General features: G+C 49.1%; 1 protein-coding gene across 17 annotated transcripts in view; it reads left to right on the top strand.

The window, feature by feature from the left end:
- The window catches only part of PLEKHM1 (pleckstrin homology and RUN domain containing M1), a 68,688-nt gene that overhangs the window by 25,460 nt on the left and 23,865 nt on the right, over nt 1-19,363 (top strand). For all 17 annotated transcript variants that reach the window (XR_010594776.1, XR_010594775.1, XR_006173136.2 and 14 more), the window contains 2 exons: nt 3,210-3,457; nt 11,534-12,169. Coding sequence is in view for 9 of the 17 variants with exons in the window: in XM_008167592.3 (XP_008165814.2) it covers nt 3,210-3,457; nt 11,534-12,169 (884 nt within the window). In the remaining 8 variants the exon portion in view is untranslated. The remainder of the gene's footprint in view (nt 1-3,209; nt 3,458-11,533; nt 12,170-19,363) is intronic.

Below are 19,363 nucleotides of genomic sequence, written 5' to 3'. Positions count from 1 at the left end.
ATGCTTCACCAATTGCCCTTAAGTGGCAAGTTAAGCAGTTAATGTCTGCTTTCCTGCCCCCCCTGGCTTGCAGCATTTCTCATTTCTACTTAAAGGTACATACAGCATTCTTTAATTCATTCTATTTCTTTAATATAATTCATTTCACTTTCACAGGTCTCAGCTCCTCACCTGCCTGGCCATTGTCCCCCAAATCACTCCACACTAAGTGCCTCAGGAAACACTGTCTTTAACTAGGCTGAATTCTTGTAGTAAACTTTGACTGCCAAAAAATACATCTGGGATCTTGGCCCTGTAAGTGGAGTAAAATGGGCTGTGGAAGTCTTGGAGAAAGTGACTAGTGATTTTAGGATGCCTCAATTTTCAGGTGCCCAACTTGAGACCCCGGGAAGGGGTCATTTTGCGGAGGGTAGCTATTATGCCCTTTTTAGAAATCAGGCACCCAAATCACTATTCACTGCTGAAGATCCTGGCTAAAGACCTTGAGGAGCAAAACACCACAAACTAAATAAATAAAGAAAATTAGGGACTGCTTCTCCCAACCATCACCAAATATCAGGCAGCCCGCTCTAAACAATTGCAGCAATGTTAAGCCTTATTTGGACCCCATGTATCTTCTTAAAATAAACCTTCCACCTGAAATTTGGTCTGAAATCTGTCAGAGGGACCTAGACAAATTGGAGGATTAGGCGAAAATAAATCTGATGAGGTTCAACAAGGACAAGTGGAGAGTCCTGCACTTCGGACGGAAGAATCCCATGCACCGCTACAGTCTGGGGACCGACTGGCTAAGCAGCAGTTCTGCAGAAAGGGACCATTAGTAGGAGCATTACCAGCAGATGAGTGATTATTCCCCTCTATTTGGCACTGATGAGGCCACGGTGGATCTGGAGTACTGCGTCCAGTTTTGGGGCCCCCACTACAGAAAGGATGTGGAAAAATTGGAGAGAGTGCAGCGGAGGGTGTAGAAAATGATTAGGGGTCTGGGGCACGTGACTTATGAGGCAAGGCTGAGGGAACTGGGCTTATTTAGTCTGCAGAAGAGGAGAGTGAGGGGGGATTTGATAGCAGCCTTCAACTACCTGAAGGGGGGTTCCAAACAGGATGGAGCTCGGCTGTTCTCAGTGGTGGCAGATAACAGAACAAGGAGCAATTGTCTCAAGTTGCAGTGGGGGAGGTCTCAGGTGGATATTAGGAACAACTATTTCCCTAGGAGGGTGATGAAGCACTGGAATGGGTTTCCTAGAGCAGTGGTCTCCAAACTTTTTTGATCGTGCACCCTTATCCGTAAAAAAATTTTGAGCACGCACCCCATGCTGTGCTGGCTCGACCATTTTTGCTGAAGCAAAAATAAAAAAGCCGCTTGGACTCCCACCTGATGAAGAAAAAAGAAAAAAAAACCACTCCTCCTGCCGTGCACCTCCAAGGATCCTCTTGCGCACCCTTTGGGGTGCGCGCACCCCACTTCGGAGACCACTTCCCTAGGGAGGTGGTGGAATCTCCATCCTTAGAGGTTTTTAAGGCCCAGCTTGACAAAGCCCTGGCTGGGATGATTTAGTTGGGGTTGGTCCTGCTTTGAGCAGGGCTTTGGACTAGATGATCTCCTGAGGTCCCTTCAAACCCTAATCTTCTATGATTCTATTATAAGAATTTCTTTTGGAAGACAGTACTGAAATATGGGATAAAGAGAGAGAAGGGGCATATTCCCTTTTTCTATGTAGGATGTTAAAAAACAATTCTATCTTAAAAACACACCTCATCCTCAGTTTCTCCGCCTTTTATCTTTGGTTAGATGATCAATTTTTAAGCTAGAAATGTTTGCAAGCTCTGCTGGGGCCTTATCAAAGTTAGCTGAAGCTCCCGTGGGGGAGTTAAGCTTTCATTTTAAATATAAACCTCATTAAGGCCTCTGGGTTCAGTAGTGGTCTATGTGAAGATGATTTACACCAATGTAAATCTGTTAGCCTCATTGAAGTTGCTCCTTATTTACACAGTGTAAGTAAGAATAAAATCGAACCCTTGGTGTGCAGAATTCTTATGGTATCACTGTAATGCCTGCTTAAAAGCTCCGAGGGGAATAGCACGCACCAGAACCCACCTTCCAAAAAACAGCTGCTAGGTCACATTCTTGGGTGACTACCTGATGTGTCCCTTTAACTGTTTAACACAGCCAAGCCTTGTTAACACCACACACAACATGATGAACTAGGCTTGATTTCTGATAGCGAGACAAGTTCTAATTGATCAACTGTTGTGGTTATTCTTCTGTGTGAGTCCAGTAGTTATTTCACATCCTGTTTTTAAGCATTTTCCTGTTTGTGCAGTGTTTCTCATACTCCTGTAATCCTCTGTTTATCCCAAACAAGTGTCTACACTAAAAAGTTAGAGTCCTGTGGCACCTTTAAGACTAACAGATGTATTGGAGCATAAGTTTTCGTGGGTGAATGCCCACATGCATCCAACGAAGTGGGTATTCATCCACGAAAGCTTATGCTCCAATACATCTGTTAGTCTTAAAGGTGCCACAGGAGACTCTGTTGCTTTTTACAGATCCAGACTAACACGGCTACCCCTCTGATACTTGACTAAAATGTTAGGTTGACCCAGCTATGTTGCTCCGGGGTGTGATTGATGTAGTTAAGCTAACCTAACCTCTGTAGACAGCATTAGGTCAACAGAAGAATTCTTCCGTTGACCTAGCTAGCGCCTCACAGGAAGGTGGGTTAACTAGAGCCATAGGTGCTGGAAATGGCGGTGTGGCAGCACCCCCGGGCTTGAGGCGGTTTCCATCATATGCAGGGTTTACAGTTTGGTTCAGTGGCTCTCTGTACCCCCCACTGTACACATTGTGCCAGCTCCCCTGACTGCAGCAATGGGAGAACCCCTCCCGTCACTGTAATAAGTGTCTACACTGAAGTACTACAGTGGCACAGCTGCAACGTTTCTAGTGAAGACACAGCCTAGGAAAGAAATGATTTTTCTTTCAAGCAAATTGACTACAGCTAGGAAAGCACTTAAAGGGAGTGTGCTGCAGGCTCTCTGCAAAACAATGGGTCACTGGGGGTGGACAAAAGGAAAACCTGAGACACAAGAGCTTCACAAAAACAATGTGGAGCCTGTTTTCTTTAGTGTGCGGGAGCTATATTACAAGGGATCCTTTTTGAAGCGAGCTGTTCTTATAACACAAATCCACATGCTTTATCCTGTAGTTGATCAAGAAGCAGTTGGTGAGTTCCATCAAGGGATTGCAGAAACAGTATGTAACCTCCGATGCCGTTGTAACCAGTGACACTGACGATGCTAATGCCCTGTGCTGTGCACTAGAGGCTGTGTTTGTGCATGGACTGAAGGCGAAGTACATAAAAACAGAGGCTGGAGGAAAAGGGAAAAAAACATGTGGCCGTGCACCTCTTCCCCAGCCCGTCTTCTGGGGCTTGCTGAAAACCATCACGCACAGGTGAGGAGCTTCCATCTTACAGTCACTTACAGCCTGTTGATTCCTTGGTACATTTACGTATGTTAAAAGCCACGCAGTTCATGGAGCAGTCAGTAGACACATGGCCAACTCAAAAGGACTAACTGCCCCTCATCCCACCCTCTCTCCGAATACTTCACCCCCCTCTGCCAGAAGCTTGAGGGAACACGGACCATGGAAGGGGTCTGGAAGATCAGCAGATTTGGGCTGTGTGGGACCAATGGGGGAAGCAAGTGCCAGAGTAAAGGGACTCCTTGGGACCATACCCTCTTCTCAGCTCCCAGATCTTAATCACTGAGCGCATCGCAGTTGTTGGGATGGGTCATAGGGAAGGAAATGGCCCCTAAGGGTACGTCTACACTGCGATCAAGAACATGAGACTCAAAACCCAGGTCAGTTGACTCAGGCGGCAGGGCTAAAAATTGCAGTGTAGACATTTGGGCAGGAGAAACTCACCCATGCGGAGTCTCAAAACCCCGGCTCCAGCCTGAGCCTGAACTTCTACACTGCAATTTAATAGCCCTGAAATCTGAGCCCAGCGAGCTCAAGTCAGCTGGCCTGGGCCCGCCGTGTATGTGCTTGAGAGTCTGATATTGCAGTGTAGACATCCCCTCAGGCTCAGTCTTCAATAAAAACAGTTCTGAGTCAGGAGAAACGCCCACAGCTTTAGCCCACTTTGCTCCATGGTTAAGGTCAGGGCCGGCCTCGCTCAGGGGTGCCATGGTCAAGGGGGTGCCATACAGCAGCACAGAGGAGCGTGCTGCCGGTGTAGAGTCAGAAACTGCTCCCGGCTGGCAGGGGAGCACTGCATTGGGGAGGTGGGGGGTGTTCCAGATTTCTCCCTGCTTCCTACAGGCAGAGGGACTTGGAGGTGTGGGGGGTGGCAGCAAGCGGTGCATCCAGGCACCCCCTGCCAAGCGCTCTATGCATCCAGGTCACTTCCCCCAGCTGGGCTCTGCTCTCCTGTCCTTCCCTTATGCAGTCCAGGTGGGGAAAGTGACCTGGATGCAGTGAGTCCTGACACCGCTCCCCACAGCCCCTTAGGGGTGCACAGAGGAGCAGCGTTTGGGGTGGGGGAGTGAGCAGCAATGCCAGCTGCTCTGTGCATCCAGGTCAGTTTCCCCACATGGGCACAGGAGAGGGGCGAAGGGGGCAGCCATGGGGGCCAGGGTCAATGGGGGGGCACCACACCCATGTGGGCCGGGGCACCAAGATACAAGTTCGCCTAGGGCGCCATTTTCCCTCAGGCCAGTCCTGGTTATGGGTTTGTCTACAGTACTACAAGCAGGAACTGTGTTGTAACCAGGTCAAGGGACATCCTATGATAAGCAGGCTCCTTGACTCCATTGTTGTAGAGTAGATGGGCCAGCAGATAACCAGAAACCCGCACATTTATTGGGACTTTATAGATCAAAATCAGTAGCTCAAATTGCACCCAAATGAGGATCCACTGCCCTCCGTTGCTCTGTTCAAGAAGCACTGCTAAATAAGGAGAGCACCATGGTGTGCTACCTGCAGTTTCCGAGCATATGTGGGTAGCATATAAGACAGCCCATTGAGAAAGTTGGCCATTGTATTCTAGGGAGTTTATTGCAATGTAGTGAACCCTGTAGTCAAGGTTGTAAAATTGTTGTGGCCTGGGCAGGGACTCAGGAGGCCTGGATTCCATTCCCTGCTTGGTGACCTTGGTCAGGTTGTATCCCCCTTTCTGTGCCTCAGTTTTCCCATCTGTAAAATGGGTATAATGGTACTGATTTCCTCCATAAAGCGCTTTGAGATCTCTTGATGAAAAGCACTAGATAAGAGCTAGCTGTTCTTATTTGCTATTTTTGTATGCTAATGAGTTTTTGAAACATTTACCTTCTGGACAGAATCTTAGCCCAAAAGCATATGTTTTTGGAAAGTTTCATCCAGATTCCCTTAGCTGTTTGAGTTATGAAAGAGTCAAAGACATCCACTTTTCACACACTCTGGGAGACATTTTTGTGCCTTTGAACATTTACGCCTTTGTTTTTAAAAATGAACAAAAAGACCCACACTCTTTTCCAATGACGTTTAATATGCCCTCGGTACCACCAACTGAAATGTGAGCTGGGACCAAGGACTAGTGTCATCATTAGATTTTTGGGGGGAAATATTTGAAATCTGTTGGTTTTGATTAATCAGTGAGGGGAAAAAAGAAGCTCTGCCACTTTGTGGCTTCCCTGCATCTTTCCCTGCCTAGAGAAGGTGCTGGGCACGCATAGGAGCTGCTGGTGGAACAATGTGCATGAAGGAGCTTGTCATTGAAACACCCCCTCCCTCCTTGTACCTAGTTCAGAAATGCCTTCACCTTTGGAAAAGAACCAGTCGTGGAGCCGGCTGGTTTTGTGTCTCAGCAAGTTTTGCTGCATTTCACAGTATTCTGCCCATTTTACTTTTTAATTCCTTTCAGATAATTAAGTTTGCCGTTGCCATTGTGAATATCCAGTCAGGACACCAGAAAATGGTCTCCAGACAAAAGAGCAGCAAAGATGGGAGCTCCTCCCCATTCTTGGAGAGGAGAGGCAGTGCCTCATGGGAGATGTAGTCCAGCCAGGGAGCCCGTCCCATAGAGCAGGGGTTCTCAACCTTTTTCTTTATGAGGCCCTCCCCGTCAACATGCTATAAAAACTCCACAGCCCAGCTGTCCCACAACAGCTGTTTTTCTGCATATAAAAGCCAGGGCCGGTGTTGGGGGAAGCAAGGAGGGCAATGCCCGTGGTCCCACACCATAGGGGGCCCCGCGAAGCTAAGTTGATCAGGCGGGTGGTAGGACTTGGGGACCTGGGCTGCAGTCCCACGTGGCAGGACTTCAGCTATCTGCCTGAGCCGTAGCAAGTCTAATGCCAGAGGTGCTTGATGGAACCCCTGAAATCCGCTTGTAGCCCCTCAGGGGCCCCCGGACCCAGGGCCGTCCTTAGGCATATGCAGCATACACAGCTGCATCGGGCACCTGAAAATTTGGGGCATCCCTGGTGTCCACCCATCTGCTCTTCCTATCCCTGTTCTGACCCTTCCTGCAAGCACCCACCACAGCTGGCTGCTGCAGCCTGGTGAATCTCCTCAGGAGGGGATCTAGTACTTAAAAGTTAAATAGCCTGCCAGACATATTAGCACAACATTGAAACTGTTAAAGAGCCATTCAAGTGATAATGAAGCCATTTAACTGGCATTTGCCAACCCCTAGGTATATACTGACAGTTTCTGAATTTCCTAGGCCTTGGCTACACTTGCAAGTTACAGCGCTGTAAAGCCTCCCCCAGCACTGTAACTCACTCCCTGTCCACACTGGCAAGGCATTTGCAGCGCTGTATCTCCTTGGTTGCAGCGCTGCATGTCCTCCACTTCTCCGAGAGGAATAGCGAGTGCAGCGCTGCGGCGCCAGTGTGGCCACCCAATGCGCTGTGAATGGCCTCCAGAATTATTCGACAGTATCCCACAATGCCTGTTCTAGCCACTCTGGTCATCAGTTCAAACTCTACTGCCCTGGCCTCAGGTAACCAACCATGTGACCGACCCTTTACATTCCCTGGGAATTTTAAAAATCCCCTTCCTGTTTGCTCAGCCCGGCGTGGCGTGGAGTGCTATCAGCAAATCTTTCCAGGTGACCATGCCTCCACGCGCCAAGCGAGCCCCAGCATGGAGCAATGGCGAGTTGCTGGACCTCATCAGTGTTTGGGGGGAGGAAGCTGTCCAGTCCCAGCTGCGCTGCAGCCGTAGGAATTAGGATACCTTTGGGAAGGTATCAAAGGACATGATGGAAAGGGGCCATGACCGGGACGCCCTGCAGTGCAGGATTAAAGTGAAGGAGCTGTGGAGTGCCTACTGCAAAGCCCGCGACGCAAACAGCCGCTCGGGTGCTCCCCCTGCGACCTGCAGATTCTACAAGGAGCTGGATGCGATACTTGGGGTTAACCCCACCTCCACTCCAAGCACCACCATGGACACTTCAGAGCCAGTGGGGGGGGGGGGGGAGGAGGAGGAGGAGAAGGAGGAAAACGGGAGTGATGGTGGTGGGCTGCCTGGAGACACCCCGGAATCCCTGCAGCCATGCAGCCAGGAGCTCTTCTTGAGCCAGGAGGATGGTAACCAGTCACAGCGGCCGGTACTTGGTGGAGGACAAACAGAAGAGCAGGTTCCCGGTAAGCGTGTTTTTTTTTTCGAGAAGGAATTTTTTCGGTCCGGGCTCTTTGGGAGAGGAGGGTTAAGCATGCATGCCTAGATGCGGTATAGTGCATTGATGTGGTTTATCACATCGCGGTAATCAGCCTCGGTAATCTCTTCGAATGTCTCATCCAGAACGTGTGCAATGCGCTTGCGCAGGTTTATAGGGAGAGCCACCGTGGTCCTTGTCCCAGCCAGGCTAACGTGTCCGCACCACTGTGCCGCGAGGGGCGGGGGGACCATTGCTGCACACAGGCAAGCTGCATATGGGCCAGGGCGGAAGCCGCATTGCAGTAGAAGACCCTCCCTTGCTTCCCAGGTCACCCTCAGCAGCGAGATATCGTCCAGGACGAACTCCTGTGGAAAATGTTGGGACAGTGTTCAGTGTAGGTGCCCCCTGAAGCTGTTGGCTCTCCCCAAGGCACAGAAACCCAGAGGACAGTGCAGCCCTGAAACAATCAGTCCCTATTACTCACCATTTTGAGGCTCCCGTGGGATGTGTGTGCTCTGTTTCGGACAGGAAAATTATGCTATTGTGTAGATGCTGTGTGTTTTCTACTCCTTAAGTGCGGGGGGAATCATTACTCTGTCTGGTATAAACATTGCTGCCTCTGTTAAATGTTACGTTTTGCCTATACAGCTGCATCAACCTTGAGACCTCAGCCGTCCCTCTTATCGCCTGCTCAGAGACTGCAAAGACTCAGGAAGAGACCGCGAAAAAGCAAAGAAGACATGCTGCAAGAAGTGATGCGGCAATCTATTAAAGAGAACGAGAAGGCACAGGACTGGAGGGAGAGCGAAAGCAGGATCTGCCAGGAAAACGCAGCGCACCGGCGGCAAAGCACCGCGCACCGGCAGCAAAGCACTGATAGGCTCATCAGCATCCTGGAGCGCCAAGCAGACGCTATCCAGGAGCTGGTAGCCGTGCAGAAAGAGGAGCAGTACCGAAAACGCAAACGCCACCCCCCCTACAGCCCTTGTCCCAAAACTCTTTCCGTTGTGCCCCACTGTCACCTCCAACCCACTTTCCCCAACTTCCGTGTTCTTCACGCCATCCGCTGCCTCCAACACCAGTATCTTCACCACCCAACCCTGAAAACCACGACACTTACCCTCTGAACTCAACCCCTATCACCATGCAGAATAGCTATCCTGAGGTGCAGCACTCACTGCACAGCACACCAGACAGGACATACACGAATCTGTGATTGCTCTGTTCCCCACTCCACCCCCTTGTTTCTTTTCAATAAATGGATTTTTTTTTCTTTTCAATAAATGGATTTTTGGCTTTGAAAACATTCTTTATTATTGCATAAAGTAAAAGACTCCTTAGCCCAGGAAATAAACAGGCACTGCAAGTCTGCTTGTCTGCTAAGCAGACACTGATTCCTAAAGATTGGAGCTACTGCACTTCACTCCTGTGCAGGGCACCAGATATCACTGCTGGTTTTCAGCCTCAAATTGCTCCCTCAAGACATGCCTAATCCTTGCAGCCCCGCGCTGGGCCCCTGTAATAGCCCTGCTCTCTGGCTGTGCAAATTCAGCCTCCAGGTTTTGAACCTCGGAGGTCCATGCCTGAGTGAAGCTTTCACCCCTCCCTTCACAAATATTATGGAGGGCACAGCACGCGGATATAACCCCGGGGATGCTGCTTTCGGCCAAGTCCAGCTTCCCATACAGAGATCGCCAGCGGGCTTTTAAACGGCCAAAGGCACACTCCACAGTCATTCGGCACCGGCTCAGCCTGTAGTTAAACCGTTCCTTGCTGCTGTCAAGGCTCCCTGTGTAGGGTTTCATGAGCCACGGCATTAATGGGTAAGTGGGATCTCCAAGGATCACAATGGGCATTTCAACTTCCCCTACCGTGATCTTCCGCTCTGGGAAAAAAGTCCCGGCCTGCATCTTCCTGAACAGCCAAGTGTTCCGAAAGATGCATGCGTCATGCACCTTTCCAGGCCAGCCTGTGTTAATGTCAATGAAACGCCCACAAGCGCCTGGAGAACCATAGAGAAATACCCCTTCCGATTAATGTACTCGGATCCTAGGTGGGGTGGTGCCAGAATAGGAATGTGCGTCCCATCTATCGCCCCTCCACAGTTAGGGAACCCCATTTGTGCAAAGCCATCCACTATTTCCTGCACGTTACCCAGAGTCACGGTTCTTCTGAGTAGGATGCGATTAATGGCCTTGCAAACTTGCATCAACACGATTCCAACGGTCGACTTTCCCACTCCAAACTGGTTTGCGACTGACCGGTAGCTGTCTGGAGTTGCCAGCTTCCAGATTGCAATAGCCACCCGCTTCTCCACTGGCAGGGCAGCTCTCAATCTTGTGTCCTTGCGCCGCAGGGTGGGGGCAAGCTCCTCACACAGTCCCATGAAAGTGGCTTTTCTCATCCAAAAGTTCTGCAGCCACTGCTCGTCATCCCAGACTTCCATGACGATGTGATCCCACCACTCCGTGCTTGTTTCCCGAACCCAAAAGCGGCGTTCCACGGTGCTAAGCATGTCCGTGAATGCCACAAGCAATTTCGTGTTGTACGCGTTACGCGTCTCGATAGCATCGTCGGAATCCTCACCGTCACTCTCACTGTCACTTTGGATCTTAAGGAATAGTTCGATAGCCAAACGTGACGTGCTGGCGAGACTCGTCAGCATACGCCTCAGCAATTCGGGCTCCATTTCCTGCAGACAGATCGCGCTGCACAGAAACCGTTGAAAGATGGCGCCAAAGGTGGACGGAAACAAAGGGATTTCTGGGATGCGAAGCGATGCATCACGGGGCATTGGGACAGGACCCAGAATCCCCCACACCCACGCCCCCTTCCCACAACCCACGGCGCCAGAATGGGAAGAGGTGCTCTGTGGGATAGCTGCCCATAATGCACCGCTCCCAATAGCGCTGCAATTGCCGCAAATGTGGCCACGACAGTGCGCTGGGCAGCTGTCAGTGTGAACAGACTGCAGCGCTTTCCCTACTCAGCTGCACAAAGTCAGGTTTAACTCTCAGCGCTGTACATCTGCAAGTGTAGCCAAGGCCCTAACAAAAACAGTTGTGAATTACTGTAATACTGGTTTCTTTTCAGATTGTATAAATCTTTCGCCTTTTACTCAGAACATGTTAGTCTACAGGACCATAGTTTAAAATTTGCTTTAAAAATGTCATTAGTGTGTTGCTGAAGATTATAAAATCACATCTCTAAAAAATCCTTGCATAGATTTTTAGATGCACAATCTGAGTATTCATCTTTAGCCTTAAATGCTTGGATCTTCAGACATACAGTTTTTTAAATAAATCCTTCAAAAGACCCCCCTTCTCTAAAATACACATGGGCTGCCGTCAGGCATAGGGGCACCAGTTTAATAGTTCTGCATAGGGCCCCTAAGGACAGCCCTACCCAGACCCCTGGTTTAGAACCACTGCCATAGAGGTGCTGTGGCAGCATTTCCAAATCAAAATATTTTGGTTTTCAAGAGTTTGGGCTTTTGATGCAAATCAGTATTTCCCACAGAAAACAGATGCTCTTTGCGCAAAACCAGAAATCATCCAACCCCCGTTTTCCGTAGAAAAAGTTTTGACTGAAAACTTCCAACAAGCCCTATTTTTTATCATTTTAGAAAGAGACATGAGGTGCAGTCGATGGCTAGGAATGCGATGTCTCACTGCGCAGGTCAAATGACAATACTGGAAATGCCTATCTCGGCTTCTGCCCCATCCTGGGGCTGCCTCCTTCCTCCCTGGTGTGCTGCATCTCCTGACCCTCCCTCTGGCAGTCTGTGCTTTCGTGAAGTGCATCTGCCCCCCTCCACAGTCTGTACATTGCAATGCTCTCACAATGCAGTTGTTAACATGTTCTGTTCTTTCCTCCCCTAGAAACATCATTTTAGAGCTGGAACAGTTAAATTTTATCAGCACTGACGTGGGGCGCTGCCGTGCCTGGTTAAGGCTTGCCTTGAATGATGGCCTCATGGAGTGTTATTTGAAGTTACTGCTACAAGAGAAGTCCAGGCTGCCTGAGTATTATCAGACGACAGCCCTGCTGCTGGATGCAGAGGAATGTGAATTTCTGCTTAGCTTCTTGCAAGGGTTAACTTCCCTGACCTTCGAACTGTCCTATAAATCAGCAGTTTTAAATGAATGGACTATAACGCCCTTGTCCCTGTCTGGTCTGTGTCCTGTTTCGGAGCTTCTGGAGCATCTAACATCCTCTAATTCTGAATCCCAAAGAAAGGAGTCCCTGGGTCTGGTCTCACGTTCTTCGGGATCTGATGATATTGAAGCTCAACCCAACATATTGCCCCTCAGTAAAAATGAGGACCAAAGTAAACTTACATGCTCCACGCTAAGCCTTAACACTACGAGTTCATCCCAGCTGTCCTCCAGCCTGGGCTCTGATGGCCTCCTGCAGGCCAACTGCACTAGAAGTCCTGATAGGTGTGAGGAACCGCTGTCGTATGACTCTGATTTAGGGGCAGCAAACGCAGAGGATTTAGACAGTTCTCTGCAAGAGTAAGTATCTGAGAATGCTCTTTGCTGAGGGTTTCTTAACCCTCCTCTTTACCCCTGCGTTTCATCCTCTCTCTCAAAAGCAGAAAACCTACCATTCTCCCCTTCACATGTCTCTCCCCAAACCAATATCTTTTCCCTCATGGGGTGTGGAAAGGCAAAAGGAAAGCATATTACAAGGCTTGACTGGAGTCTTCCTGCCAAATAAAGTGACTGCAGCCCAGATCAACTGAAATCTATGGAAGGTAGGTGCCTAAATACCTTTGAGGATGTAGGCCTGCCTGGTTAGTCAGCTGTCTTTCAGAACACTCCTGCTGGGTGATTGACTCCTGGCTGGTACCCTTGTCTCCTCATAGACTTTAAGGTCAGAAGGGACCGTTATGATCATCTAGTCTGACCTCCTTCACAGCACAGGCCACAGAATCTCACCCACCCACTCCTGTAACAAACCCCTAACCTATGTCTGAGCTACTGAAGTCCTCAAATCGTGATTTAAAGATCTCAAGGTGCAGAGAATCCTCCAGCAAGTGCCCCGTGCCCCACGCTGCAGAGGAAGGCGAAAAACTTCCAGGGCTTCTGCCAATCTGCCCTGGAGGAAAATTCCTTCCCGACCCCAAATATGGCGATCAGCTAAACCCTGAGCATGTGGGCAAGACTCACCAGCCAGCACCCAGGAAAGAATTCTCTGTAGTAACTCCGATCCCACCCCATCTAACATCCCATCACAGACCATTGGACATATTTACCTGCTAATAATCAAAGATCAATTAACTGCCAAAATTAGTAGGCTATCCCATCATACCATCCCCTCCATAAACTTATCAAACTTAGTCTTGAAGCCAGATATGTCTTTTGCCCCCACTACTCCCCTTGGAAGGCTGTTCCAGAACTTCACTCCTCTAATGGTTAGAAACCTTCATCTAATTTCAAGTCTAAACTTCCTAATGTGCAGTTTATATCCATTTGTTCTTGTGTCCACATTGGTACTAAGCTTAAATAATTCCTCTCCCTCCCTGATATTTATCCCTCTGATATATTTATAAAGAACAATCATATCTCCCCCTCAGCCTTCTTTTGGTTAGGCTAAACAAGCCAAGTTCTTTGAGTCTCCTTTCATAAGACAGGTTTTCCATTCCGATCTGGGGCAAAATCAGTACTTGGTCCTGCTAGTGAAGGCAGGGGGCTGGACTCGATGACCTTTCAGGGTCCCTTCCAGTTCTATGAGATAGGTATATCTCCATATATATATATTCCTCGGATCATCCTATTAGCCCTTCTCTGTACCTGTTCCAGTTTGAATTCATCCTTCTTAAACATGGGAGACCAGAACTGCACACAATATTCCAGATGAGGTCTCACCAGTGCCTTGTATAATGGTACTAACACCTCCTTATCTTTACTGGAAATACCTCGCCTGATGCATCCCAAGACCACATTAGCTTTTTTAACGGCCATATCACATTAGCGACTCATAGTCATCCTGTGATCAACCAATACTCCAAGGTCTTCTCCTCCTCTGTTACTTCCAACTGATGTGTCCCCAATTTGTAACCAAAATTCTTGTTATTAATCCCTAAATGCATGATCTTGCACTTTTCACTATTAAATTTCATCCTATTACTATTACTCCAGTTTACAAGGTCATCCAGATCTTCCTGTATGATATTCCGGTCCTTCTCTGTATTAGCAATACCTCCCAGCTTTGTGTCATCCACAAACTTTATTAGCACATTCCCACTTTTTGTGCTAAGGGCGGTAATAAAAAGATTAAATAAGATTGGTCCCAAAACCGATCCCCGAGTAACTCCACTAGTAACCTCCTTCCAGCCTGACAGTTCATCTTTCAGTACGACCCATTGTAGTCTCCCGTTTAACCAGTTCCTTATCCACCTTTCAATTTTCATATTGATCCCCATCTTTTCCAATTTAGCTAATAATTCCCCATGTGGAACCGTATCAAATGCCTTACTGAAATGGAGGTAAATTAGATCCACCGCGTTTCCTTTGTCTAAAAAAATCTATTACCTTCTCAAAGAAGGAGATCAGGTTGGTTTGGCATGATCTACCTTTTGTAAAACTATGTTGTATTTTGTCCCAATTACCATTAACCTCAATGTCCTTAACTACTTTCCTTCAAAAAATTTTCCAAGACCTTGCATACTACAGATGTCAAACTAACAGGGCTATAGTTACTCGGATCGCTTTTTTTCCTTTCTTAAAAATAGGAACTATGTTAGCAATTCTTCAGTCGTACAGTACAATCCCTGAGTTTACTGATTCATTAAAAATTCTTGCTAATGGGCTTGCAGCAATTTCATGTGCCAGTTCCTTTAATATTCTTGGATGAAGATTATCTGGGCCCCCCGATTTAGTCCCATTAAGCTGTTCGAGTTTGGCTTCAACCTCAGATGTTGTAATATCTACCTCCATATCCTCATTCCCATTTGTCATCCTACCATTATCCCTAAGCTCCTCATTAAAGACTGAGGCAAAGTATTTGTTTAGATATTGGGCCATGCCGAGGTTATCTTTAACCTCCACTCCATCCTTAGTGTTTAGCAGTCCCACTTCTTTCTTTGTTTTCTTCTTATTTATATGGCTATAGAACCTTTTACTATTGATTTTCATTCCCTTTGCAAGGTCCAACTCTACATGGCGTTTGGCCTTTCTCACTTTATCCCTACATGTTCTGACCTCAATAAGGTAGCTTTCCTTGCTAATCCATCCCATCTTCCACTCCTTATAGGCTCTCTGCTTTTTCTTAGTCACCTCTCTAAGATGCTTGCTCATCCAGCTTGGTCTACAACTCCTGCCTATGAATTTTTTCCCCTTTCTTGGGATGCAGGCTTTTGATAGTTTCTGCAACTTTGACTTGAAGTAATTCCAGGCCTTCTCCGCCTTTAGATCCCCAAGTTCTTCAGTCCAATCCACTTCCCTAACTAATTTCCTTAATTCTTTAAAGTTAGCCCTTTTGAAATCAAAAACCCTAGTCCCAGATCTATTTTTGTTTATCCTTCCATCTAGTTTGAACTGAATTAGCTCGTGATCATTTGAACCAAGGTTGTCCCCTACAACCATTTCTTCTATGAGGTCCTCACTACTCACCAAAACCAAATCTAAAATGGCATTCCCTCTTGTTGGTTCTTCAACTACTTGGTGAAGGAATCCATCAGCTACCGCATCCAGGAAAATCTGAGCCCTATTATTATTACTAGCACTTGTTCTCCAGTCTATATCTGGGAAGTTAAAGTCTCCCATGATCACACAATTCCCATTAGTGTTTACTTCATTAAAAAGATTAAAGAGGTCTCTATCCATATCCAGATCGGATCCCGGCGGTCTGTAGCACACCCCATGCACTATCCCAGGGGAGGCTCTAGTAGCTTTCTTTCCCAATGTGATTTTTGCCCAGACAGACTGTCTTATCCATTCCATCACTTCTTATTTCTTTACAGTCTATCTCATCATTGATATACAATGCTACTCCACCACCTTTGCCTTTATTTCTATCTTTCCTAAACAGCACATACCCTTCAATACCTGTATTCCAGTCATGACTACTATTCCACCATGTTTCTGTTATCCCTATAATATCTGGTTTCACTTCCTGCACCAGTAGCTCTAGTTCCTCCGTTTTGTTACCTAGGCTCCTCGCATTAGTGTACAAACATATTAATTTTTTCTGTTTGGCTTCACTAACATTCTTTACCCAATTAGGCAGACATTCTACCGCCTGTGTCACCTATTAGACTGGTATCTACACTATCCTTCCTCCTTATGTCCATTCTCATACCCACAACTGCATCCTTTCTTACTTCGTTTTCTTCCCTCTCAATGTTAAATTCCGGCGTGGAGATTACCTGGACATCTCCCAACCATCTCCCCCAAATTCCTAGTTTAAAGCTCTTTTAATCAGTTGTGCAAGCCTCCATCCTAGAAGTCTATTTCCCTCCTTATTCAGGTGAAGTCCATCCCGAGAGAACAGTCCTCTGTCCATGAATGTTTCCCAGTGGCTATACATCCCAAAGCCCTCCTTCTAGCACCACTGCCTGAGCCATCTGTTGATCGCCATAATCTTGTCACACCTTTGTTGTCCTTCTCTAGGAACAGGCAGAATCCAACTGAAGATCACCTGAGCCTTGATTTCCTTAAGCGTCTTCCCCAGCATGGCATAGTCTCCCTTAATACGTTCCAGCGAGAATCTAGCCGTATCATTCATGAAGGACAATCAGCAGATTCTTTCCCACTTCCGTTGGGATCCTTTTCAGCCTCAGGTCCACATCCCGTATCTTAGCACCTGCCAGACAGCACACCCTTCTGTTCTCTGGATCAACTCTAGTTACAGGCCTTTCTATTCTTCTCAGTAAGGAGTCCCCAATCATGTAGACCTGCCTTTTCCTGGTGATGGTGCGATTCTCTGGTCTATCCCGTTCTCTCTGGCTGCAAGTCCTCTCAATTTCTATTGTCCCTTGCAATCCTCCGCAACCCATCCTGTATCCTCCTGGGGCTCATATTTGGTGTTATCTCCATTGACTCTTCCCCTCTTCCTACAGGACAGGCCTGCACAACATATGGCCCACGTGGGCTCACTGTGCGGCCCGTGGGGGGGGGGGGGAGTAGGCAAGCAGCGGCTGAGGGAGGGGTGCTGAGGAAGCGAGCGGGAGGGCAGTGGCGGGGGGCAGGTGAGCCGGCGGCTGGCCCCAGCTCACCTCTGCTCTGCCTCTTGCCCTGAACGCTCTCCCCGGCTTCCCGCAAATCAGCTGTTCGCACGGGAAGCCTGGGAGGGCAGAGAAGCGGTGCGGCAGCTTTGCGCTCAGGCCGAGGGAGGCGGAGACAGAGCAGAGGTGAGCTGCTGGGTCGGGGCGGTCAGAGGGTGAGGAACGGGGGGTTGAATGGGGGAAAGGGTCCCGGGGGGGCCATCAGGAAGGAGAGGGGAGGTTGGATGGGGTGGCGGGGGGCAGTCAGGGGTTCCAGGGGCGGTCAGGGGACAGGGAGAAGGGGTGGTTGGATGGGGCAGAGGTCCCGGGGGGCCATCAGGAATGAGAGGAGGGGTTGGATGGGATGGCGGGGGGCAGTCAGGGGACAGGGAAGGGGGGGGTGGATGGGGCAGGAGTCCCTGGGGGCGGGCCACAACCCCCTTGTGGGGTGAGGAGGGAACCGGTTAAGATTTTGGCAGCTCATCACTGGCCAGGGGAGTGGGGGGCTGAGGAGGTGAGCGGGCGGACAGTGGCGGGGGGGCAGGTGAGGAGGGGGAGGGGGGCAGGTGAGCCGCTGGTGGGGGGCTGAGGAGGCAAGCGGGCGGGCAGTGGTGGGGGGGGCAGGTGAGCCGTGGGGGCTGAGGAGGCAAGTGGGCGGGCAGTGGCAGGGGGGCGGGTGAGCCAGCGGCCGGGGTGGGGGGGCTGAGGAGGCGAGCAAGGGGGCAGGTGAGCCAGCGGTGGGGGAGGGGGACTGAGGAGGCGAGCGGGGGTTTGGGGGCTGAGGAGACGAGCTACGAGTCGGTAGCTGACCTGTTCTACTGATCTGGTCTGGCTCCTATCCCCTCTCCAAGGGTTGCAGCTGTCTGGAGATGCTGCCTTTCATGCCTTCCTCAGTCACACCTCATTCATTCAACAGGGCAATTGATTACAAAGTGGGGGGAAGATCTTATTCTACTTCTAGCAAAAAGAAATTTTTCTTTTACCTTAATTATACTACCTTAGGGGCCGCTATAACATATTACCGAGGTTCAATACCGCTGTTTTTGCAAGGCGGGCGGGGCTGGGGGGGGGAGTTGTGTTTCAGGGGGGCTGGGTGGCGCGCTGGGGGGATTGTGTTTTGGGGGGGGCGGGTGGCGCTGGGGGGGGTTCGGCCCTCAGCTGTTTTCTTTGGAGTAATATGGCCCTCGCCGCTTTACGAGTTGTGCAGGCCTGTTATAGAACTAGCTGCTCTTCTCTTCCTTGCCCTCTCACCTTCAGCGAGCACCTGCTGTGCCCCTTCTTCATTTTCCAACTTCGCAAACCTGTTCCTGAGCTCTATTGCTCCTTCACTAGCCTGTCTTTTCCTCTGCCTGATTCTCTTAGTCACATGCTCCCACTGTCCACTTTCCTCACCCAGCAGTCTCCCCTCAGTTCTTTGGTCCTGCTTCCATCTGCAAGTCTGAGTTTTTCCCTTCAGCCTCCTCATGTCTTTGCTCCATCATCTGCTCGAACCCCTTCTAAACTCAACCAGAGTTTCCACCTGCATCGCCAATCCTCGGATCTTTTCTTCCATCAGCTCGATCTTCATGCAGACGAAACTCTTTTCAGGTACCCCCTCTAGGATCATGTACATGCCGCAGCTTCCACATCCAGTCATCCTCATTGTGTCTTCCACTGCTGCCTCTGTATCGGTCGTAGCCTTCCCACCTAAAACCTGTTAGTCCGGGAAACACAAACCAAACCAAACCCCCACCACCCACAGCAAAACAAACCCCCAACGGGTACCAGAACACTGGCAGAACACCACCCACTCCCTTCACTAGCCTGTCTATTCCTCTGCCAGCTCTCTTAGTCTCCCCTGCAAACACCCCTGTTTACATCTGTTTGCTGGCTCCTGTACCGCTGCAGCTGTCTGTGTCGCTGCCTGTCTGGCTGGCTACCTTTATAGGACCCCTAAGCAGAGAAGCCCCGCCCCCAGTCAGGGCTCAGCTTCTCTCCCAGCACACTGCCCCTACCAGCCTCCACACATATAACTACAAAATACAATACACAAAATACAAAAACCTCCTCCAACAGAACTCCCACTGAAACTCCCCTGTTCACAGACTCTATGAGAAAAACAGATTTCTAATTTCTCCAGTAACTTAGAGGAGCTGCAGTGTTTGCAGCCTGTAGACAGTTCGTTTGAATCCTTCTTTTGATTTAGCTATGTAGAACCCCTTGCATGTCAGGACAGAGACAAAACCAGAAACAGCTGGACCGCAAATGCTCACTGTCACCATCAAAATGAAAAGGGCGTTGTCTCACCTAGAACTAAACAGGCAAACACCCTCTTGTTGAGTTTGGTTTTAAAATGGGGCTGTGGTCAGAAAAGTCACGCTGTGACTATTGTCTTGTCAGCTATGTTTAGATTACTGACAAACGGCAAGAGCCCTGCAGAGCCAGCATGAGTTCAGCAGACCGTAGTTTGATTCAATTCCACCTCATGTATCGCCCTGATTAACAACATTGGCACCAGTTT

This window comes from Chrysemys picta, chromosome 24 (assembly GCF_011386835.1).
Source record: "Chrysemys picta bellii isolate R12L10 chromosome 24, ASM1138683v2, whole genome shotgun sequence".
NCBI lineage: Eukaryota > Metazoa > Chordata > Testudines > Emydidae > Chrysemys > Chrysemys picta.
The sequence above is the reverse complement of the archived record's forward strand: the minus strand, read 5'-3'. Positions and strand labels throughout refer to the sequence as shown.